Source organism: Sciurus carolinensis, chromosome 1 (genome assembly GCF_902686445.1).
Source record: "Sciurus carolinensis chromosome 1, mSciCar1.2, whole genome shotgun sequence".
Classification (NCBI taxonomy): domain Eukaryota; kingdom Metazoa; phylum Chordata; class Mammalia; order Rodentia; family Sciuridae; genus Sciurus; species Sciurus carolinensis.
Window position 1 is genome coordinate 167,358,653 of NC_062213.1, and position 23,621 is coordinate 167,382,273.

The 23,621-nt window shown below is 46.2% G+C and overlaps 2 protein-coding genes across 9 annotated transcripts in view; one reads left to right on the forward strand and one right to left on the reverse strand.

Moving 5' to 3' along the window:
- Positions 1 to 3,918: 3,918 nt before the first annotated feature.
- Positions 3,919 to 23,024, forward strand: Echdc2 (enoyl-CoA hydratase domain containing 2). 8 transcript variants are annotated; one of them, XM_047544338.1, is made up of 10 exons: positions 3,923 to 4,261; positions 11,178 to 11,245; positions 11,316 to 11,403; positions 13,506 to 13,592; positions 14,297 to 14,386; positions 15,827 to 15,883; positions 16,098 to 16,285; positions 20,357 to 20,407; positions 21,782 to 21,829; positions 22,598 to 23,024. In XM_047544338.1, exons 1-10 carry the CDS (start codon positions 4,144 to 4,146, stop codon positions 22,673 to 22,675), a joined length of 873 nt encoding a protein of 290 aa, XP_047400294.1. In that variant the 5' UTR covers positions 3,923 to 4,143; the 3' UTR covers positions 22,676 to 23,024. The 8 variants fall into 8 exon arrangements, with proteins under 8 accessions (XP_047400321.1, XP_047400349.1, XP_047400303.1 ...); XM_047544328.1 differs by having other exon boundaries at positions 3,927 to 4,261; positions 14,294 to 14,386; XM_047544373.1 differs by lacking the exon at positions 3,923 to 4,261 and adding an exon at positions 4,707 to 4,797 and having other exon boundaries at positions 14,294 to 14,386.
- Zyg11a (zyg-11 family member A, cell cycle regulator) overlaps positions 10,616 to 23,621 on the reverse strand; it is a 56,595-nt gene continuing 43,589 nt past the window's right edge. The window contains exons 15-16 of the mRNA XM_047544402.1: positions 11,295 to 11,441; positions 10,616 to 10,979 (exon numbers count right to left, since the gene is read on the reverse strand). The gene's annotated coding sequence lies outside the window, so the exon portion shown is untranslated. The remainder of the gene's footprint in view (positions 10,980 to 11,294; positions 11,442 to 23,621) is intronic.

The following is a 23,621-nucleotide window of genomic DNA, read 5'->3' on the forward strand; positions in this document are numbered from 1 at the left end:
GCATCATGTCCCTCAGGAACTTGGTGCGTGAAGAGGCACAGGCAGTGGTGCCTTTACCTTGGCTTGCTCACATTCTTGGTCGCTTTATGGCTCTTTTGAGGCCTGTAGGCAAAGGGAAGCACAGAGCCATGACTGCTACTCTTCAAAGTCTACTTCAACAGAAGGATAGTGTCTTTTAATAAAAGTTTTTAATTTTCATGTGGTCTCTATTTTTTCTTTAATTTCCTGTGCCTCTGGTGTCATATCCAAAAAATCACTGCCAATGTTTCGAAGACTTTCTTTATGCTTTCTTCTATGAGTTTTCTAGTTGTAGGTCTTACCTTTAGGTTTTTGGTTCATTTTGAGTTAATTTTTATATATGTTATTACACAAGAGTCCAAATTCATTCTTTTCCATGTGGTTATTCAGTGTTGCAGCAGCAAATGTTGAAAAGACTATTGTTTCCCCATTGAATCATCTTGGCACCCTTGTCAAAAATGATTTGACTACCCAGGGATGGTGGCATATGCCTGTAAACCCAGTGGTTCAGGAGGTTGAGGCAAGAGGATCACAATTTCAAAGCCAGCCTCAGCAACTTAACAAGACCCTAAACAACTTAGCGAGACCCTGTCTCAAAATAAAAAATAAAAAGGGCTGGGGATGTGGCTCAGTGGTTAAGCACACCTGGGTTCAAATCCTAGTACCAAAAACAAAACAAAACAAAAGCAGAAGCAGTAGTCAGTGATGCAAACCCAGATCCCCAGTATTTGGAGGACATGGTCCTTTCTGCCCACCCTGGCACCTGCAAGCTACATGCACCCTACTCCAAGAGCACATGCATGACTGCATGTGTAGGAGTGACCCTGTGTAGCGGCTACTATGCCAAGAGCTGAAATTGACTGAAACTGACTACATTTATGGTCTATACCTTCCCCTGGGAGCTTCAAACTTTCAACAGACTCCAGAGTTCTAAAATAGGTACTTTGGACCAATTCTACCAAGTTTGGGTAAGGAGACAAATTCCTAGTGCTTCCTACTCTGCCATCTTCCCAGAATGCTTTTTTTAATCAAATGTTTTTGCATCATCAATCAATATGATCAGATGTTTTCTCTTTAGCTTGTTGATACAGCAGACTACACTGATTTCCAAAAGTTGAACCACTGAAGCAGAGGGCCTGAGGAATGTAGCTCAGTGGGAGAGCATTTGCCTCGCACACACAAGGCCCTGGGTTCAATCCCCAGCACTGGGGAAAAAAAAAAAAAAGTTGAACTAACTTTGGATAGTTGGAATAAATTGCATTTGGACATGGTTTATTACTCTTTGGATATTAATCATCCAACAATTGTTGGATTTTATTTGCTAATGTTTTGTCAAGAATTTTTTGGTCAATGTTCATAAGAGATGTTAGTCTGCAGTGCTCCTCTCATATAATGTATTGATCTGATTTTGGTATAAAGGTAATGCTGGCCCCAGAGAATGGATTATGAAGTATTGCATTCTATTATCTGGAAATATCTGTGGAGAACTGGTATTATTTCTTCCTTAAGTGTGTCCCCTCTATTTTTTCTCTTTATTTCTCCATTCCCTACCTCTGTTTCTCTGACTTCTTTTTGCCCCCAGGCTTCTTCCTATCTTCTTCTTCCTTCCCATTCTTTAAACCAACAGCCAGTGCAGGCTTCTCCAGACTAGCCTGGCTGGGTGATCCCAGTCCTGAGAGTCAAAGGTCTCTGCACCCTGACTCAACTTCCTGTCCTCTTCTCCAATGAGAATGCTATAGCCAAAAGAATACATCAAATGTGGAAACAGAAAGAAGATCTAATCATATTCTATCTTAACCTTCATATGCGATCAAGTAAACTGAGGCAACAGAAAGAGACCACCCACCCTCACCATTCCAGACATATGCCTAAACACAGCCACCCAGAGTCAGGCTCTCTCTACACTCCCAGCCCCTCTTCCAACTCTATCAGGTGTCCAGGCCCATCTGGTTGAGCTCCTCAAAATAGGGCAATCCTCTGGGAAAACAGACAATAGCCCACCCCTTGCCCTCAACCCAGAAGCTGGCACTCATTCATTCAGTAAGCATTTATTGAGTGGCTGCTATGTGCTTGGCAGTGAACAAAACAAAGTCCTTATTCTAAAGAAAATTTGATTTTGGTGAGGACAAAAAATTATTTTCCAACAATGATTAATGCCTTGAAGTAAGTGTTTTCTGGTGTTCAGCCTGCAGACATTGCTCCAGCTCAAAGCTCAGGCCCTGTACTCCCAGCATCACTCAAATGCATCATGTTCCAAAGGGAACTTACTTCATCCCCCACCAGGCTCCACATCAATGTGGACCAGCTGACCTCGTCCCTTTCCAGGGGGATGCTCTCTCTGCAGCCCTGGTGACCATATTTAACCATGTGCAGCTTCCATCTTCTAACTGAACCCAAGATGGGTGTCTGGGCAATGCAGGCCCACCCAAAACTCTTGGAATATGGATTTAGACCAACCTGTGTTGCTTGATGATGGTAAGTGCTTAATTTTTACAACCGTGGAGAGAAGCCTGGTGTTGTGGTGCACACCTGTATTCCTAGTGGCTCAGGAAGCTGAGGCAGGAAGATCATAGTTTTGAGGCCAATCTCAGAAACTTAGTGAAGCCCTTAAGCAACTTAGTGAGACCCTGTCTCTAAATAAAATATTAAAAACGGCTCAGGATGTGGCTCAGTGGTTAAGTGCCCCTGGGTTCAATCCCTGGTACAAAAAAAAAAAAAAAACAAAAAAAAAAAAAAAAACCATGGAGAGTTGTGGAAGCTTCAGCATGAAAGGAGCCCAAGAGAAGCAACAGGGTTAGACCATGCACCTCCAGAGCAGTCCTCACCCCTGGCATTTGGTTCCTTTCGTGAACTGCATGTCTATCCCCAACACCCTGACAACTCATGTATTGAAGCTTAATTCCCAGTGTGGTGATATTAGAAGGTGGGGACTCGGGAGGTATTAGTTTGTGGGGAAGGAACCCTCATGAATAGGATTAGTGCCCTTATAAAAGGCAGAGGAGCTTGTGCTCAACCCTCTCTGCTGTCTGTCATGTGAGAAGCACTGTCATCACAGTGAGAAAATGGCCCACAAACAAGAAGCAAGCCCTCTCCTCACTGGGACTCCTGGCTCTTAGATTTTCCAGGCTCCCGAACTGAGAAAGAAGTATTTGTTGTTTAAGCCACCCATCCCATGGTGTGCTTGGCACAGCAGCCCAAACCAGGACAGTTCCACTGCCCGCACTGCTCATTGTGCCCTGTAATAAGCCTCTCTTACTTAAGTCAGTTTAGGTAGCTCTCCCTTGTAACTAGTACTTTTAACCAAAATCTCCCAGGTTGGTTGTTCTCCCAAAACAAGTGTAATCCAATTTTTGTTAAAGAGGCTATATTAATTGTAACAGAGACCCCCAAATAGCAGGGACTTGAAAGAGAATTTTTTAGATCACCTAACAGTCCAGCATAGGTTAGGTCAGAACTGTTGGTGGCTTTGGGGTCTTCAACAAAGGAAGGGTAGGCAGTGAGGGGTCAGGGAGCATGTTCACTGAACACTCTTGAGTGAACTACTCCAAGTGAACCAAACAATGTCCCTGTTAACCTCTGTAAAGGGAGTTTGGGTGGACAATCAGGGACAGAAGCTAGCAATTCACAAATATTTTGTGAGCCAATTTAATGAGCATTAAATTGGAAGGAGCATAATTACATTTAGTGAGGCACTGACCAGTCACCTTCCATTATGTTTGAGGCACAAATGGGAGGTGACACAGTGAGGTAAGTGAATGTAGACAATGCCCGGCTAAATATTTTTTAAATGACATACTTTAAATGAAAGGACATCTTTTGCACGTATGTGTTAGCAAAGGTCACACACCCCATTCAATCTTCACGCCACCATGAGGTAGTCACTGTCACTATCCCTGTTTTCCGGATCAAAACACAAACGAAGAGAGAAGTTGACAGGCTTGCCCCAAATCACAAGAAGCCGGGATTTTCCGCCACCACCTCGGGGTCTCCAAGGGACGCAGACCGCGGCTCTGCGTCGGCCCATAGGTGGAGCAGTTTGCGAGGCCTCGCCCGCCGCCGGAACTGCGCGTCTAACCCCGAGCCGGGGCAGCTGCGGGCGGCAGTAGCACCTCCCCAGCCTGCGCGATGCTACGCGCCCTGCCGCTCCTGCGACCCTGGAGGCCCCTTGGGGCCCGCTGCACCTCCGACGGGGCCGCAGGGGGCCACGAAATCCAAGTACGCGCCCTGGCGGGTCCCGACCAAGGTAAAAGCGCCGTCCCAGGGCGCGCCCAGGAGGCCGGGCTGGTCGGGCTGAGGTGGACGAGCCCCGAGCCCAGCGCGGCTGCAAAGGCCAAAGCGACGTCGCTCGCGTCCGCTCCACGCTGGAAGACTGAGGCCAGTGGGGCAGGCGCGTGGCTCAGTGCGTTTGAGGATTGGATCCCAAATCGCCTGCCTCCCAGTCTAGGCTCCCCTAGTGGCTCAGGCCGGAGAGGAGGCTGCCCGGCTTTGGCTGGGATGGAAGTTTGTCGTTCTCCTCAACTCCCAGTTGGTGACCTCAGTCTGTGTGAGAGGGGAGAAGAGTCGCTCAGGGATGGTACTGGGTCAGGAGGGTTAAAATACCGGATAATCTTCCCCGCCAAGCGTCCTGGCAAGGTTCCAGGGGGTGGAGGCGGCGGAGCCAATCGCGCTCCGCCGATTCGGGGACGCGGGGACGAGAGGAATGGAGCCGAGGGAGGAGCAGGGGCAGGCCGCCTTTCCTCCCTGCGTGCTGGTCCTTCAAACTTTTGCTTCCCGCTAAAGGTCACGGGTCGTTAGCAGATAACACCTTGACTGCATGTTGTGTTGGGGGGTTGTGTGTTTGTTTCTGGTGACTTCCGTGGAACTGATCGTTGTCCTTAGTCCGCTGCGCTGAGCCATCCGGACAAGGTCGTTGTGGTGGCTTTGCTTCTCCCTAATCTCATCTCCTTCCACCGGCATTTGATGCACTATTCGTGTTTAAATTTTAATCTACACCATTGGCAGTGCACTATACCTCTCATATTTTCTTCTTTATGCCGCAACACTGTTTTAAAAAAGTATTTTCCGACATAAATCTAGTTCCTTGCTGTTGCATACTATTCCCTATGTGCATCCACTACTCTTGATAGACACATAAGGGCCACCAGCGTCCCAATGAATCACTTGGTGGGACGAGATAGGATTACTGGATCTTAGAAATAAGCCATATTCTCAGGCTTGGTTCACTGCCAAACTGGCAACAGCGCTTGCCTTAAGATACTTTTGATTCTTTTCCCCACCATCCGATTAAGATATTGTGGGGGCTGGAGTTGTGGCTCAGTGATAGAGTGCTTGCTTAGCATGCATGAGGCACTGGGTTTGATTCTCAACACCGAATATAAATAAATAAAATAAAGGTTCATTAACAAAAGTATTTTTTTTTAAAGGTATTATGGGGCTGGGGATGTGACTCAGTGTTAGAACTTTTGCCTGGCATGCATGAGGCCCTGGTGTCATCCCCATTCTCACACACAGAGGCACAGAGGCTTAAGCAATTAGAATCAGGTCTGATTACAAAACCTGTGTTCTGAACCATGGAGGTCATCACTGATTCTTCCAGTTATTCATTGATTCATCAAACAGATTTTTACATCAGTAACATGGACTTTGGGGCTCATGTGTAAATATTAGAATCCTTTCATCCAGAAATGAATGACAAGAATCGGCAGATTAAGCCTTTGCCCCTGCCAGAGGGCTTATAGGAGGGTGAAAGTCAGGGATGGAGGAGAAAAGGAAACCAAGGAAAAACAGTGGAGAAGATGTGAGGAAGAGATCACACATAGAGAACCAGCCAGAAAATGACTCGGGTCATTGGATATTCACGTTAGAAGCCACAGCTTCTGCTTCCACTGGGGCAGATGGCACCAAAGCATTGCCACATTGTACTTCTTGTCCTGGAAAATGAGAGTGGCTGGTTCACCATTCTTCACCCTTCCTTAGCAGCTTTATTCTTCATAGAGTAATTCTACTCCAGATCCTTACTTAGACATTCAAGGTCCTCCACCACAACCTGGTTTTTCCATCTTCTCTTCTCTCCATGGTTCCTTTTTCTTTTTTCCATGTGTGGTGCCTTTGTGTGGGAGGGAGAGTTCTGGAGATTGAACCAAGGGGCCTACTACTGAGCCACGTCCCCAACCCTTTTTCCCCCCCTTTTTTTTTTTTTTTTGAGACAGGGTCTTGCTAGGTTGACATAACTGACCTTGAACTTGAGATCCTCCTGCCTCAGCCTTCTGAGTTTCTGAGATTACAGGAGTGAGCCACTGCACCTGGTTCCCATGGGTTCATTTAAACTTTCCCATCTCTGTGTTTTGCTTCAGCTGTGTCCTGAGGGTCCTGTCCCTTCCTCTCTGCCTCCATGAATCTTTCCAGAATTCCCCTGCCATGCTTCATGCCCCATCTCCAGTTAAATTTTGTGTGTCTGGATTTGTCTTCTTTATAGGTTGTTAGCTCCTTTTGCAATTCTGGGAATTGAATCTATGGCCTCACACATATTGGGCAAGCACTTTACGACTACGCATGACACCACATCAATTAGCTCTTTGCAAGTGAGGTGTGCTAGCTGTATCCTGCAATTACTTGAGCAGACACTCTTGTTTTCCAGACCTCAGTTTCCCCTTCTGTATAGAAAGAGGTTGTTAAACCAGTTGTTTTCCATGCTATCTTCCGGTGATTTCTGTTGACCTGCCCACATACCACCCAGCCTATGATCTAGGCCATCCAGACAGAAATGACCTTGGTCAACTGCTCAGGAAAGGTTCATGGTTGGTTTGGTAAGAGAAGAAGGGTGCAGAGAGAAAAGAAGGACAGAACAGGAAAGCAAAGCAGAAAGGAAAATGTTTCTGTCAATCTTGGCACATGGTGACTACATAGTTTTCTGTTGCTCCGTAACAAATGAACACAAACTTTGTTGTTTAAAATAATACACATGTATTTTCTTATAGTTTCTATAAGTCAGACTGCCCACCTTAGCTGAGTTCCCTGCTTCTGGTCTTACCAGGCTGCTGTCCAGGAGTTGGCCAGGGCTGTGGTCTTACAGGAGGTTTGTCTGGGAAAGATCTGCTTCCAGTCTCTTCAGATGGTTGACAGAATTTGCCTTCCTCCCTGTTGGACAAAAGTCACTCTCTGCTCCTGGACACTGCCCACTGTTGCTTGCATGTGACTCTCTCCATAAGCCCACTAGTCTATCTCACAAGACAAACCCTTATATGTATCATAACCTAATCACGGAAGTCACATCTTATCACTTTTGCCATATAACTTAACCTAATCTCATCTCCAAAGTGACATTTTATGATCTATGCTGTATTCCATTGGTTAGAAGCAATTTTCACACACTCATTGGGAAGGGATTATTCAAGGTGTGAATAAGAGGCCAATCTAGGGTCTGCCACACTGACCTTAGATCTAGACTGTTCTGAAATTTGAGAGACTTGAACCTCTCCACTTGTCATGTGCATAGTTCAGTTGTGCCAGGACGCCAGGACAGTGGGGTGGGCTGCAGAAAAGAAAAAAAAAAAAAAAGCATCCAGAGATAGCATGGGAGACATATGATTTGTTAGGGAAAAAGCACAGGAAATCAATGCCAAGAAGAGTTGAGTGGTGACACTGAACAGATAGCACCTCTGACTACTTTGCTTTGCCACACAGTGCCTCCTCTTCCTTGTGGCACTTTGTCCAGTGGTGGCTGGCTGGATAAGTGACATTTATGCTTTCCACAGTACTCTCATTTCTGCACCTGTCTCCCCTTACAGAGGGACTTTACGTGGTAGGCTGCAGAAGCAGTGACATCAGCATTAGTTCGCATGTATGAGCAGCATCCTAAGGAACTGTCCCAGCGTACATGCAAGAAAGCAGCTTTCTGCAGATGACACTAACTTGCCCTCGTTCCCGTGTGCCTAAGAGAAAGCCAGGGTCCTTCAGCACAATATGTATCTGAACTTTCTGGCCCAGGCCTCCCCTCATTATTCCCTTAACTTGGCCAGATTTTTTTTTTTTGTTTTGTATTGCTTTGTTTTTGTTTTTGTTTTCTTAAAACAGAAAGGGGTCTTTCAGGGACATTGTTTTTTACTGCCCCCCTTTTCTTTAGGGACATTGTATGACTCCTCTGATTTGGCTTCTCTGTATTCACCACAGTTTCCCTTCCTCAAAGTTGCACCTCTTTCTCCTCTGGAGCACCAGGGCTGGGAAGGACCTTAGGGCCATCTGGGCACCCTGTGGGCCTGGGGCTGCTGGGCTGAAGAAGCCCTGTGCAGGTTTCTAGGTTAGGGAAGCCCCACTGGCACTGGCCCTCCTGTGTGTCTCAGGTCACCTCCATTGAGAATGCCAACCTGTTTACACTGTGTTCTATGGACAAAGCTGAGGAGCACAGGAGACAATAAGTAGGGAACAGAAGGATTGGAAGACACACCTCTGTCCACCCCGACATGTCATGGGAGGGAAACAGCCTGGAGGGTGAAATAGGAGTGTTGAGCCACCGCCCAGACTTCTTTCCCATGCTTCGCCCACATGATATGGGGTGAGGGTGAATCGAGACCACAGAGGGGTGCAAGGACCAGACTGTGGGAGGCTTCGTGGGTGGTATTAATAGAATTAATTTCATGAAAAAGCGGGGAGGGACAAGGTTGGATTTGGGTGAGAAAGATTATGGACCCAGATGAGGGAATGAATGTGTATGTGGCAAGAGGGAGCAAGACAGAGGACAAGAAGCACTGCGGGTGATCCCAGAAAAACAGGAAAGTGCCTGCACCTTAACAGCTGTGAGAGGTACAGACACCAAGAGACCAAGGTCTGTGTAAGAGCTGGATTGCTAGGCTTCACGACTAAGCACATTTTGTGGGTGAGGAAGAGGGAGGCAACACACTGACTTTGGGTTGATGGTGAGGTCATTCACTCACTAAGGGAGCAAGAGAAAGACTGATTCTTTTGGACATGTCAGTGGAGATGTGAAGTGGGCAGGTGGTGTTCAGACCTGGGGTGCAGAGAGTTCTGGGCTGGCTGGGTACATGTGGCCATCCTGGGTATACAGGAGGCAAGTGCCCAGGAGGCATGGGGGTGTTCTCTGAGAAGAAAGGCAGATTGGCAAGTGCAGGCTGCACCTCACAGGCTCTCCCTCTGCACTGAATTCCTCCAGTTCTAGAAGGTACCCTGTTCTCCAGCACTACGCCCTCAGCTATGCTGCTCCCTCTGCCTGCAGTGGGCTTCTCTCCTGGACTGTCTCCACACACCCCAACAACCTGCACTGACACACGTGTGCATGCACTTAGGTGTACATGCATACAAACGCACTGATACACACATGTGAACTCAAACTTTTTGCCTGATTCCTACTGTCATTTCTCAGCTTAAAAATCACTTCGTCCTCTGGAGAGTAAGCTGACCTACACTGGGATTGCCTCTGCCCCTTACAGATCCCTTACCTGCTTGTCTTTTTTCTTTTTTCTCTGAGTTCATATCACAAGTAGTAATTATTTAATGTCTATTTTCCCTGCCATAATCTAGGTTCCATGATTCTGTCCCAGTCTCTGGAATCATTGTCTCATACAGAAGCCAGCACATGTTAAATACATACATGTATGGCTGGGTGAGGTTGTGCACACCTGTAATCTCAGCTACTTTGGGAGGCTGAGGCAGAAGGATCATGAATTTGAGGCTAGTTTCCGCAACTTAGTGAAATTCTGTCTCAAAATAAAGAAGAAAAAAGGCTGGGAATGTAACTTGAGGGTAAAGATCCTCCAGGTTCAATCCCTAGTACAGCAAAAAATTTTTGAAAAAAAATTTTTTTAAGTTTTTATAAAACTTTGACAATCTGGTTAGACAAGACACCCAAGAAGGATGCAAAGAGGCATCACCCAAGAAGTAATGGGAAGGCAAGGAGAATGCGTGGCTACCAAAGCCAAGGCAGAGGCAGGTGATTGCATTCTTGAAATCCAGAGGATGTGTAACACCAAGAGCGAATCTTTGTGTGAACTAGGAACTCTGGTGATGATGTGTCAAGATAGGATCATCGATTGTAACAGATGTAACAGTCAGGTAGGGGAAGCTGCTAGTCAGGGAAGCTGTGCCTGTGTGGGGACAAGGGAACATGGGCACTCTCTGTACTGTACTTTCTACTCATTTTTGTTGTAAACTGAAAACTATTTTTTAAAAAGTATCTATTTTAAGCTGGGTGCAGTGTGCATGCCTGTAATCCCAGTGACATGGGAGGCTGAGGCAGGAGGATCACAAGTTCCAGGGCAAGCTGGGCAACTGAGACTCCTCTGTCTCCAGATAAAAAATAAAAAGGACTGGGGATGTAACTCAGTGGTAGAGAGCCCCTGGGTTCAATTTCCAGTATCAAACAACAACAAAAATACCCCTATGGGTTTAGTTGCTAATTTTTTGTAACAGAGGGTCAGGTTGATTTGCCCTGATAAGCATGCAATTGGCAAAATTCAGACTTTGAGAAGCCCTACCATTTCCTCAGCAGATAACCTTTGAGGAAAAGACCAGGCTAGAGAGAGACAGATTCTGGGGATTCTAATAAGTTTTTAATGAACACGTTAAAAATTTTAAATTAGCAAGTTTAATCTGTGATGTCCAAGGATGCATACTTGAGCAAGGAAACTATAAAGAAATATGTGGAAGTAATTATACAAAAGTTAGAAGAGTTACTTTTGGGGGGTCAAGGAGGGAGCTACAGCTGAGTCAAGGCCCACCAGGAGTTTCTGAAGTGGTTGGCACAGTTCCAGTTCTTGATCATGGGTGATTATAAAGGTTTTGTCTTATTTTAATTCTTAAGAGAAAGAGGTTTGCTTGTGAAGAGAAGAAAAATATGTAGGGAGCTGTGAACTTGAAAGTGTATGTGTTCATGCAGGCAGCAGCTCCTGTGGTTGTCTCCTGTTCTGCTTTCCATTTTGCTTTGTGGTTCACGGGGACTTCTGCTTCCTCTGTGAGGCAGAATGAACAAAGATTACTGTCCCCATTATACAAGTGGAAAAACTGAGGCTGAAGTTTGTGACTTGCCCCAAGTCCCACTGATCATCAAGGGCAGAGGCCATCCAGTTCCCAGGCCTCCTGCCTCCAGTCCCCACCCTGTGGGTGAACAGAGCCAGCTGGCTCACCCAAGGCTGCCCTGTTCCTTGCAGGAATCACAGAGATTCTGATGAACAGACCCCATGCCCGCAATGCCCTGGGAAACATCTTTGTCAGTGAGGTAAGAAAGAAGGGCACCAGGGTGGGGCTGGGGATGGGCTAGGAAGTACCTGACATGATGCCCTCTGCAGCTGTTGGAGGCTCTGGCCCAGCTACGGGAGGACCAGCAAGTGCGTGTCCTGCTCTTCAGAAGTGGAGTAAAGGGTGTGTTCTGTGCAGGTGGGTCCCTCTCTGTCCCCTGCAGGGCTTCCACCAGCCTGCAGGGACAGGGGGGCTTGGGTCAGCTCCAGCGTAGGATACATTATTTCATTTTACAGATGCAGTCTCAGAGACGCAGAAGTAAAATCTCTTGCCGTGGGTCACACTGTAGTATGGGATAGAATTCAGTTTGACCTCTCTGACACCACATCCTAGTTCTTTCTGCTATCCCATGCTTTGTTCTGATCCCTCACTGAGGAAATGAAGAAACTGAATCCAAGCATGTTCACAGGTCAGTGGCTAGGGTCGGACTCTCTTTATCCACGCATAAAATCAATCCCAGTCTCTGTTACCAAAGCTGTCCACTGCATCTGTGTCACTTGGTCCTCAAAACAGCACCATCAACTTCAGTTTCAAAGGCAGGAAAAAGTACCACAGGCCCACAATGAGAAGACAAGGAGAGTTGACCTGAGAACTAACCCTGGAATGGTGGGTTGGGGATGGGAAAACAGGGAGCAGAGGTCAGGAAGCAGAGAAGGTTGTGGAGGGGCGGGAGGGGTGAAGCCTGATGCTCAGGGGTCAAGAAAATGTGGCTCAGCTCTTTGGTCTGAGCTGTCAGGGTCATGTGCACATGTGGTTTCCCACAACTCCAGCCCCTGATAACCTATCTCTAGTCTATTTTCTTCCTATGAATTTGCCTGTTCTAGATACCTTATATAACTAGAATCATGAAATATTTTCCTTTTCATGTTATGGTTTATTTCACTTATAGCATAATGTCCTCAAGGTTCATCCATGTTGTGTTGTAACAAGTGTCAGGACTCCATTCCTCTTTATTGCTGAATAGTAGTTCACTGTGTACCACATTCTGTTTACCAATTCATGTGCTAACAGACAGTGGGTTGTTTTCACTTTTGGGTCATTATGAATAATATCCTGTGAACACTGCTATGCAAGTATCTGTGTGAGTTCCTATTTTCAACTCTTTGGGGTGTGTATGTAGGACTGGAATCATAATTTTATTGATAGATTGATTGATTGTAATACTAGGGATTGAGCCCAGGGGTGTTCTAGTACTGAACCACATCTCCATCCCTTTTCATTTGGATCTTGCTAAATTGCCCACACTGGCCCTGAACTCAGGATCCTTCTGCCTCAGCCTCCCAGGAAGCTGGGATTACAGGCGTGTTCTACCACACTCAACTTTTTGAGGCCACCAGATTGTTTTCCAGAAGTTACTTCTTTCACCTTACCCCCAGCAGTCCTCTAGGGTTGGTTTTTCCACATCCATGCCAACACTTTTTTTTTTTTTTTGCTTCTTTAAGTAACAACCATTCTAATGTACAGGGAAAAGTATGTCACTGTGGTTTTGACTTGCATCTCGCTAAAGACTGATGGTGAGCATCTTTTTGCATGCCATTAAACATCTGCGAATCTTCATTGGAGAAATGTGTATTGAAAGTCCTTCACTTATTTTGAATCAGTCCTTTGTTTTTGTTAAGTTGTAGGGGTTCTCTATATATCTTAGATACTAATTGTGCATATGCGTGAGAGAGGGAGTGGGGCAGCGGACAGGCCAGGGACAAAACCCAGGGCTTCGCACATGCTAAGCAAGCGCTCAGTCTGAGTCACACCCCAAGTCCTGTTGTTAATTTTTTATCAGATATATGATTTTTTTTAAGTATTTTCTCCCTTCTGTGGGTCATCCTTTCACTCTTGTCCTTTGATGCACCTAAGTTATTTTCTTTGATGAAGTCCAATTTGTCTATTTTTAATCACTGAGCTACATCCCAGACCTTTCAAGTTTTTGAGACAGGGTCTCCCTAAGTTGCTTGAAGCTGTCCTCGAACTTGCAATCCCCTAGCCTCAGCGCCCAGAATCACTGGGATTACAGGTGTGCACCACTGCACCAGCCTCAATTTGTCTTTTTGCTGTGGTTGTTGTACCTCTCATTTTTTGGCACTCCCCTTTCTTCTGCTCTTCTGGCTTCCTTGACTGTTTCATGGTTTCTCCTTCCTCTCTGGCTGCTTCTACTCAAGACTGTTGATGGATGCTTTAGCCACCTAGGATTCCATAACAAGCCATTTTCCCAAGGACGGGCACCAACCCCTCGCCATCTGCAGGTGCTGACCTGAAGGAACGGGAGCAGATGAGTGCGGCAGAGGTGGGGGTCTTTTCCCAGCGACTCCGAGGCCTGATGAATGACATTGGTGAGGTCTGGGGGTGGGGTCAGGTTTGGAAACTCCTGAAGTCAGCCTGTCCTCACCCACCCTTTAAAGAGAATACTGTATTGAGTTTTGTGCGGATGGATGACTCTTGGGGTTTGGGGTGGGCCACAAGGAATTCCACAAGAGGGTACAGAGGTTGTTTCTACCAGAGAGGGATCCTGGGTCTTCTGCCTTTGCACCCCACTCCACTGACCAACCTCACCCTTAGGGTTCAAGTCCAGCCATTCCAGAGGAATGCATGCTTTGAAAGTTGCAGTTCCCTTTGCCAGGAATACCCTTTCTTGGGTTCCTGAACCTTCACTCATCCTTCAAGGCTTCTATGCCTCCTCCTTCAGGAGGCCTTCCTGATCAATCCTCCAAGATTCCCTTTATTGGAGCACCAAGTTACCATTGCCTTATCATCGGTTTGCCTTCCCCCATTAGACTGAGCCCCATGGAGACAGGAGCCACACCTGCTTCAGGTCTGTTTCCAGCATCTAGCACAGGGCTGGGAACACAGACAGACAGGCTCACCCAGCCTGTCTCCCACTCCCATTCCCCAGGTGACTCCTCAGATAACCTGGCTGAGGTACACCAGGTGAGGTCTCCAAACCTAGGGCTAGTGAGGCCCTTTATTCCAACCAGCTTGCCCCTCACCAGCTGTGGGTCTCTGTCCTGGTCCTGACCCTTCTTCATCTCCACAGCAGCCTTCCCTGCACCCACCATTGCAGCTATGGATGGGTTTGCCTTGGGCGGAGGCCTGGAGCTTGCCCTGGCCTGTGACCTCCGAGTGGCAGGTACTGGGAAGGGGGTGAAGAGGGGAGGGTTAGTGAAACAGGCTGTTGGGGATCTGCAGTCAGCCACGGCAATGGGCCTTCCAAGAGAAAAGCTAAGGCAGGGTAAGGGGACACAGAGGGAGCACAGGCCTTTACCTGTGAGAACTGCTTCCCTTGAAATGACAGCACCAAACCTCAGAGCAACCGCTGACAGGACAGTGAAAAGGGCATGAAGAGGGGACACCAAGGAGGGCGGAGATCACGTTCAACCTTCCAGTCTGTCCAAGTCAGATTACTTGCCATGGATTGAGCCACAAGGCAGTTGGTCACTGGCCCAGGTAGTTGCAAGATGACTGGCAGAACATTGACTGCCTTTGGTTCACTGGGTACCAATTAAAGTTGGTGTTACTTATTCTGCAGTAACAAGTTGAGCCTCAAGGGAGGGGTAAAAGATAATTTTTTTTTTTTTTTGGGGTGCTAGTGGGGATTGAACCCAGGACCTTGCACACGCTAGGCAAGTGCTCTGCTAGAGCTACGTCCTCATGTTCCCAGCCCTCAGCCGAGGCTTTACAAAGTCACTGCCTAGGTAGCGTAGTGCTGTTCTTGGAGGCAGTGAGTGCATGGTGGTACCTCTCCCCCAGGCTTTTCCTGCCACCCCAGGCACAGCATTCACAAAACTGTGTAGCTCCAGGCATGAAGGTGGCTTCTGTCTACACAAAGTATGTTAAAGAGGGAAAACTGACCAGGTGGTGTGGCACCAAGTAGCCGACCATAGCCCCAATTTTGCTTCTCACGAGCCCATGTCTTAAGCAATTAATTCATGGGGTCTCTGTGAGGACAGAGATTAAGAGTGGGAAAGCCCCCCAAAACGGTGACATGGCCTGTGCTGGGGGAATTCAGGAGAGGCCTGTGTGCGCGTCAGTCAAGGAAAGCTTCTCAGAGAAAGTAGAACTTAGGAGGAGGATGTAGATTGGAACCATCAGGGAGATTCCAGGTTGTGACCAAAAAAAAAAAAAAAAAAAAAAAAGCTGGGAGGTATAACCATGGTAGGAACAGAATCCATCAACAATGTAGGCCAGGCAAAGCTGAGGGTCCACGAGACAGAGACACAGAATCCATTAACACAGAGCTAGGTATCAGGCACCTTCCAGGACCCCTGTCCTTGTTTCAAACCCGTTACACTCTGAAGCAGGCAAAAGAGGAACAACTGCCTTTTTTCCCCACCACTGAGGCTCAGGAAGGAGAGACTTGCTGGTGATTCCTTCACTCAAGAAGGTGGTGGGTGGGTCTCTGGACTTCCAGGTTAAGGCTCTTCCAGAGACAGAGTCTGGGTGTGGGTGTGGCAAGACCATGAAAGTGGCTGCAGGGGTGAGGAGACCAGGGCAGGAGTCTCTTCTCCCCAGGAATTAGCAATGGAGGATGGGATGAGGAGGGAGGCTTTGCTCTGTTCTTTTTAAACAGCTTCCTCTGCAATCATGGGACTGATTGAGACCACCCGAGGGCTCCTCCCGGGGGCAGGTAACCAATCTTACCTACAGCCTTAACCTTCTCTCTGCCCAGTAACACTGTCAAAGCCCTTCCCTCCCCTGCTTTCCTTGTTTGCCTTGGGCCCTGTCCTCCCATCCTAACTCAATCTGCAACTCTGAGAAGTCCTGGAAATTACCAGGATAGGCCTTCCCTGGGTTCCCCCTTCTCAACCTGACTCCCCACCATCACCCCTCCATCCTGGCAGGAGGGACTCAGCGGCTGCCCCGCTGCCTGGGAGTGGCCCTGGCGAAGGAGCTCATCTTCACAGGTCGACGTCTGAGTGGGGTGCAGGCCCACGCACTAGGGCTAGTGAACCACACTGTGGACCAGAACGAGGAAGGCGATGCCGCCTACCATCGGGCACTAGCCCTGGCTCAGGAGATCCTGCCCCAGGTGTGTGGACAGCCAAGCACAGGAGGGAGGGACTGTGGGAGGCCCAGAGGGTTAGGGTGTTCCTTGCAGCTGCACAGCATCCATTTACTCAAAGACATAAAATGAATCTTCTTTGGAGTTTTTCCATCTTTTCAGTAAACAAATCAAAGCAAATTTTAATTTTGAATTAAAACAAAAATTGAATTTTTTAGGGCTGAAATCCAGTGAACTAAAAGCCATCAGAATTAGCACTGTCCGGTACCTGATGATGGCAATGCTGTCCATCTCTATTATCCAGGATGGCAGCAGAGCCAAACTAAGTTATTTAAATCAGATGACTTAGCTGCTCACACTAGCTACATTCCCAAGGTGAGTGGCCCATGGCTACTGTATTGTACAGGACAGCCTTTAAGTATCCCCAAAGACTGAAAAAGCAAGGTTCTAAAGTGGACGCAAAACTACCAGCCCATGTTTCCTGCCACACTGCATAATGAATTTCTTGAAATATGCAGGACATTTGTTAAGATTCATTAATTTCCTAAAATCTTCAAGGGGCTTGGGGTGTAGCTCAGTGGTGGAATGCTTGTCTACTAGTATAACACAAGATCCTGGGTTTGACCCCCCCACAGTAAAATAAATAAAAATAAAATTTTACAATAGCCTCTGGGGATAGTTTCCCAAAGGGTTTAGAACTGCTCCCTAAGGAGCAGATTTAGGCCTGGCAGAGAAGCAACCCCACCAGCTGCATAAGCCCAGAGTCCCAGTGAGGATACCCAGGATCTGGCTGGCTAGGGTTTCCAAGGCCCTGAGAAACTCTGCTGGCTTTTCACTAAGTGGGACAGATAGGAGGTGTGAGGGGGCCCAGGGGTGAGATGGATAAGGTCTCAAGTTTCCATAGACATAAAAACTGCTGAAATGCAGTTAGGTTTAAATAATTTAAAATAAATCTTGATGTAGCCTGGACCATGTACTTCTAATCTGTCAGACATAACGTTAGGTACTTTAAGACAGTGTCTCAATTAACTAGAACAATGCAGTAGAGTTAATTCTTATCTTTGAGAAAACAGACCCAGAAAAGTTAAGTGACTTGCTCATTAAGGTCACAAAAAGTTATTACAATATCAGAAAAAAAAAAAATCCTAGTATTTAGGCATTTATTTTGCTTAACAATATAAAACTGTGCAAATTTGTTCAAAATTTTAAAAACTTTAAGCCAAATATATAATACATTTAAAATACAAAAACTACAAAGCAGTTAAAATATAAACCTATAAAAATGTTAGACATATCACTAATAAAGATCAATTCGAAGTAACCATAAAAATAGTTTGAAAAATAATATTTATTTTGAAAAAGAGAGAGAGAGAAATAGAAAATAATTTCTTGTAAACTGAAATAACCCTCTTTTATAACTGAGATGTTTTTTAATTGGGGGTTAGGGATTATTTACTTTTATAACTGACGACTTGTATTTAAAATAGAATTTCAACGGGCACAATGATGTACACCTGTAATCCCAGTGGCTAGAGAGGCTGAGGCAGGAGAATCACAAGTTCAAAGCCAGCCTAAGCAACTTACCAAGACCTTGTCTCAAAATAAATAAAAAGAGCTGGGGATGTGGCTCCGTGGTTGAGTACCCCTGGCTTAAATCCCCAGTAGCCCCCCCCCACCCCTGCAAAAAATTTGAATTTCATCTTCATTTTTTAGTGTGTGTGTGGGTGTTTCACTGTATTAAATGGAGACGCTGGTGACCTTGCCTGGGCCACTTTAATGTCATCAGGTTTTTATTACATTTGGTCAAAAAGTCTCTGAATTCAGGCTGGGGTTGTGGCTCAATGGTAGAGCACTTAACCTAGCATGTGTGAGGTACTGGGTTTGATCCTCAGCACCACATATAAATAAATAAATAAAGGTTCATCAACAACTAATGAAAATATTTTTCAAAAAGCCTCTGAATTGGGGCTGGGGAGATAGCTCAGTTAGTAGAGAACTTGCCTTGTAAGCACAAGGCCCTGGGTTCAATCCCGAGCACCGCCAAAAAAAAAAAAGTCTCTAGATTCATACAGAGCTCAGAATGACTCAAGGGATTGGCTGGCTACAGCTTACACTGAAAGCACCAAACTAGCTTAACTCAGACTCTGGATAGTGCCTTTTTGTAAAACTGGGTAACAGTAGCTCAAGATGATTTATGTTTCCAGGTATACTGAAATAATGGCAACATACTAATATAAATTATTGGTTATTTCAACTTAAAAGTAGTTCTGGGACTGGGGTTGTGGCTCAGTGGTAGAGCACTTGCCTGTCATGTGTGAGGCACTGGATTCAATCCTCAGCACCACATTAAAAAAATAAATAAATAAAGGCATTCTGTCCATCTATAACTAAAAAATATTAAAAAAAAAAAAGTAGTTCTGTAAACCAACACCAGCCTACCAAAATGTAGTTAACTATATTCACTAATTCTACAGCTGGAAACTTCTTGTGTACCCTGGGGGGAAGGGAACAACCTTCAACTTCCAGCTATGTTATTGGAAGTTCAGAATAAAGTTTTCCCAGAGCTGGATGTGGTGGTGCACACCTGTAATCTCAGCGACTGAGGAGGCTGAGGCAGGAGGACTGCAAGATCAAGGGCAGCTTGGGCAACTTAGCAAGATTCCGTCTCAAAAGTTAAAAAGCTTAAAAAGACCTAGGAATGTACCTCAGTGGTAGAGCACTTGCCTAACGTATGAGGCCCCTAGGTTCAATTTCCAATAAGGACGAATGGTGGAAATGATAAAAGTTTCCCAAATGGGGGCGAGTGCCAGTGTCAGTGTAGATCGTCGCCATCTAGTGGACAAACAACATAGTCAAACGGTTCTGTTTACTCAGACTGTTAATATTGTAAATTCAAGGTCCCCATCTCCACACTTGGTCTTCCCCCTTAAATAGCAAATATGCATTATACTTTGAATAAGGGATTTTGATGTGTTTTCTATGTGAACATCAAAATGTTAATATATTAACATAACTTGCCTTTTTATTTTGGTTTGGTATTAGGGATCAAACCTAGGGCCTTACTCTTGTCAGGCAAGCACACCACCACTGAACCACTGAGCTATATATCACCAGCCACCTGCCCCCCACGGGGCCCTTTTAACTGAGACAGTTTGGTTTTTTTTTTTTTTTTTTTTTTTTTTTTAACTGAACCCAGGGGCACCTAACCACTGAGACACATCCCCAGCTCTTTTTATTTTTTGGGATACTCTCACTAAGTTGCTCAAGTCCTTGCTAAATTGCTGAGGCTGGCTTTGAACTTGCAATCCTCCTGCCTCAGCCTCCCATGCCACTGGGATTACATCCATGTGCCATGCCACCACATCCAGTGAAGGGTTCTTGCTAAGATGCCCAGGCTGGCTTCAAACTTGGAATCCTCCTGCCTCAGCCTCCTGAGTAGCTAGGATTACAAGTCTGTAATGCTGTGCCTGGCTTTTACTTTCTTTAGTGAAAGACCAGTTTCTTTATTGGGTAGTTACCTAAAATAACAACATATATTCTTGACAAACAAATCAAATAGAACAGAAGAATAAGAAGGGCATAAAATAAAAATCAGAAAATGGAAATACTGGGGGTTGCAATTGCTAAGACAAGGTGGGTACAGGAAGAGAGCAGGAGTCTGATGACTCACTGGATAAATATAACCATATGCTTCACTTCCCTGGGTCTCAATTTCATATCTATAAAATGGGGGACTATTGAGGACACCAGACTGGAAGATGGTAGCACCATTCAATGAGCCTGTGGGTAAGAAAGCATTTTATGAACTGTGGGATGTTGTACACACTGGAAGGATGGGTTGAATGACAGAGAACCCAGCCAGCTGGGACAGGGAAGGTCAGGATCAGAGTCTACTTCTTTCATTATAGAAAAGGAAGTTCAACCTAAGAGGTAGGTCTAATGCTATCAAGTACAAATGTCAATAGAATGGCCCGAGCTAGGACTAGATCCAGACCTCTGCCTTCCTGTCCAAAACCCACACCTTACAACAAAGCTGTTATTCTCTTCAGTTCGAACCTCTCAGCCCTGATCCTCAACCAGCTGTTTTCTGTTCCCTAGGCCCCCATTGCTGTGCGGCTAGGCAAGGTAGCCATTGACCGAGGAATGGAGGTGAGATTCTATCAGGTCAGGACTTGGGTTGCTAGTTAATTGTGACTGGGATGCAGCACTTTCCCCATCCTTACAGCCAGACAACACGGCTGGGAAGAACTCAGGAAGTGAACTCATCTAACAAACTCCCAGCCTGACTCCTCTCTGGGTGTACCTCAGTTTACTCATCTACAAAATGGGAAGTTTGGCCAAACAATATTCTTGGTTACATTTTATCCTCAACTCTCCTCTTTGAGGAAAGGAGAAAATTGAGGCTCAAAGGGATTAGCTTGCCCAAGGTCACAGAAGAAGTGATATGTGGCCCCCTAGTCCAAATTCTTGGGTTTGTGCTGGCAGTCAGTCATCTGGCTTCAAGCGCAGGGCTCAGGATGATGCCTTGGGTGCAGCTAATTCATCCCTAGACACCAATTCACTTATCACACACTGAATCCAGATCTGAGCTGGGAAGTGGGATCCAGAGATGAAGTATGGTCACTACCCACTAGGTGGGGAAGGAAAAGATATAGACACAAATCACTAATGGAAGGTTAATGGCACTGAGAAGGCACCCAGTAAAGGTTAGGGTTATGCTGTCCATAGTATAGTCACATGCTGTTAAACTTGATGAAAAGCAAATAAGAATATCCAATTCCCCAACATACACTAATTAAGAGTCCGAGTGCTAACAGCCACACTGGGCAATGCTGGGTTTAAGAATATTTTCTAGAGTTGGGCCTTGGAAAAGATCAGAATTTCAGAGGAAGGCTAAAGTGTGAACAAAGGCAGCTTGACTGTGGCGGAGTGAAGGAAGAACAACTTGGCCTGGAAGCATGGAGGGGCGCAGGCTTAGTGCAGGACCACCAGCGTTCGAAGTCCTGCTCTTCCACATACTGTTATCATTGGGACCTTTCTACTATTGCCTTACATTTCTCAGCTGAGTAACAGACATAATGGTCCTTGTTGTGAAAAGTAAATGAGTTTAGCACACACAGTACTTTTAGAACAGTACAGGTCAGTGGACGATAGAGGACAGAGCATGTGCCAGGTCAAGGCCTTGGGCTTCTCCCTAATGGAAGAAGCCAGCAGTTAACTCCTGAGGGTGAAAGGAGGCAATAAGGCAGCCAGAAGGGAAGAAAGGACTCTGGCTTGACCATGTAGCTCCTGCTTCCCCTTCTTTGGAGAATAGTCAACCCTCCCCATGGTACTCAGCCCCCATTCTCCCAGCACTATTGTGCCACTGTTATAAATGGTATCCTTCTCCAGATAGGGAGTTCCTTCTTACTGTCCTCTCTGCTCACATAGGCTATTGTAGGGAGTAGGGTGGGCTAGCTCCCAATGCATGTAGATGGAACTGGACAAAGTCAGGCAGATCCAGCAAGCACTCCTTTCTTTCAGGTGGACATTGCATCAGGGATGGCCATTGAAGGGATGTGTTATGCCCAGGTATGTGTCTGTTGCTAATCCACAAACACTGTTAGCAGAAGGTAGGTCAGACTGGGGGAGTCTTGAGCAATACATGACCAGGTGAGGTTCCCTCAAGCCCAAACGGTCTGACTCTATGGTACCTCCAGGGCTTCTCCCTGAGACTATTTGCTCAAATACCTAATGGTGGCACATCCTGCCCCAGTTAATGCCCAGAGAATCATGAGATCACACAGGCACTTGACAAAGAGAAAGAATGGCTTCTGCTGTCCCTATACCAGTCACCACTACAGGGGCAAGGCTGGAGTTGGGGTGTCAGGCTTCATTAAAACCTAGAGACTGTACGAATGAGGGGCTATCAACCCAAGCCTGACCTATTTAGCTTGACTCGGGTGAGTAAAAAATGCTGATTTCCAGGAAAACAAATTATCAAAAATCCTCTGAAACAGTGGGTCTTGGAACTTGTATAACCTAGTAAGAACTATCCCACTAGACTTCTGGCTGCACAGTGTGATCTTTGTTCTCTATGAGCAGCCTCCTAGACTGCTACAGGAGGTGGTGACCTCTCTGCAGGCATGTGCACAGTGTGCAACACATGCCCAAGGTGGACAGGCACAGGTGCCGGAGGCTGCCCTGCTTTCCCCAGGAGACAAAGGAGTCACTGTGCCTTTGAATGGCCCAAGATGCAAGTACAGAGACAATGGATTTGTCATGGGTGGATAGGCTTAAGCAACTGTTTTGACCTCTGACTCTGCTCCCCCAAAACTAATACTCTGTACGTTGTTGCAGAATATCCCAACTCAGGACCGGCTGGAGGGCATGGCAGCCTTCAGGGAGAAAAGGCCTCCAAAGTTTGTTGGCAAATGACATTTAACCTTAAGGGATATGCATGCCTTGAGCAAGATCCAGATGGAAAGTTTGCAGCAGGACTGCCTCATCATTTCACCTCCACAGCCTTCTGTTTCTTCAAGGATGATGATGGACATAAAATAGCTAGGGTGGTGCCTGGTAGCAAGGTGCTAATCACACTGTCTACCGCCACCTTCCTTATTCCTCACCCTGGCTATATAATCATTAGGGAAGGATTTACTGTGGAGAACCTCTAGCTGTCAGTGATCAGGCACTTACTAGAGACAGCAAGGGGTTGTTAAGAAGCCCCATGTTTCTTCCTCTGGAGAAGAGAGAATAAATAAATCCTTGTATTGATTGAACATTGTATCAGGAGTTAGACCGCCAACTCCAGCGCGGACACTTTCTCGCTTCATAACCTCAGACAAACTGTTTAGCCTCTCTAGGCCTCAGCTTCCTTTTCTATAAAATCAATCTGTTGTGAAGATTTAAAAACCCTCATGTTCAAAAAATGTGTTATAATACTTGGGAAGAATGAATGAAATCACTGCTCTGAAAGCCTTTTTGTAAACTATAGAATGATAGGAAGATCTTTAAGGGCCTTCAGTAGCACAGAGAAGAGAGCAGTTAATTCTGATGGAGAAAAGGGAGAGTTGGGAAATAGGCAGGCAACCATGGGAGTACAGCCTGGAGGACTGACAGGCATTTGAAGCAAATAAGAGGAAGGTTGAGGGCTGGGGAAATACAGTGCAGAGCACTTGCCCAGTTAGTGCAAGGCCGTGGCCATGAATCCCCAGTACAGGGTCGGGGGGGAAAAATGCCAGGAAGGTTGATGGGAACAGAATGGGCAAAGGAGAGCAAGAGTATGACACACTTGGAAAATAAAGGGGTCGGGGAGACCTAGTATTCACATATCCACACTAGTCTCAATACCCTTCTCCTCCTCTTCTACCCAGATAGCCTC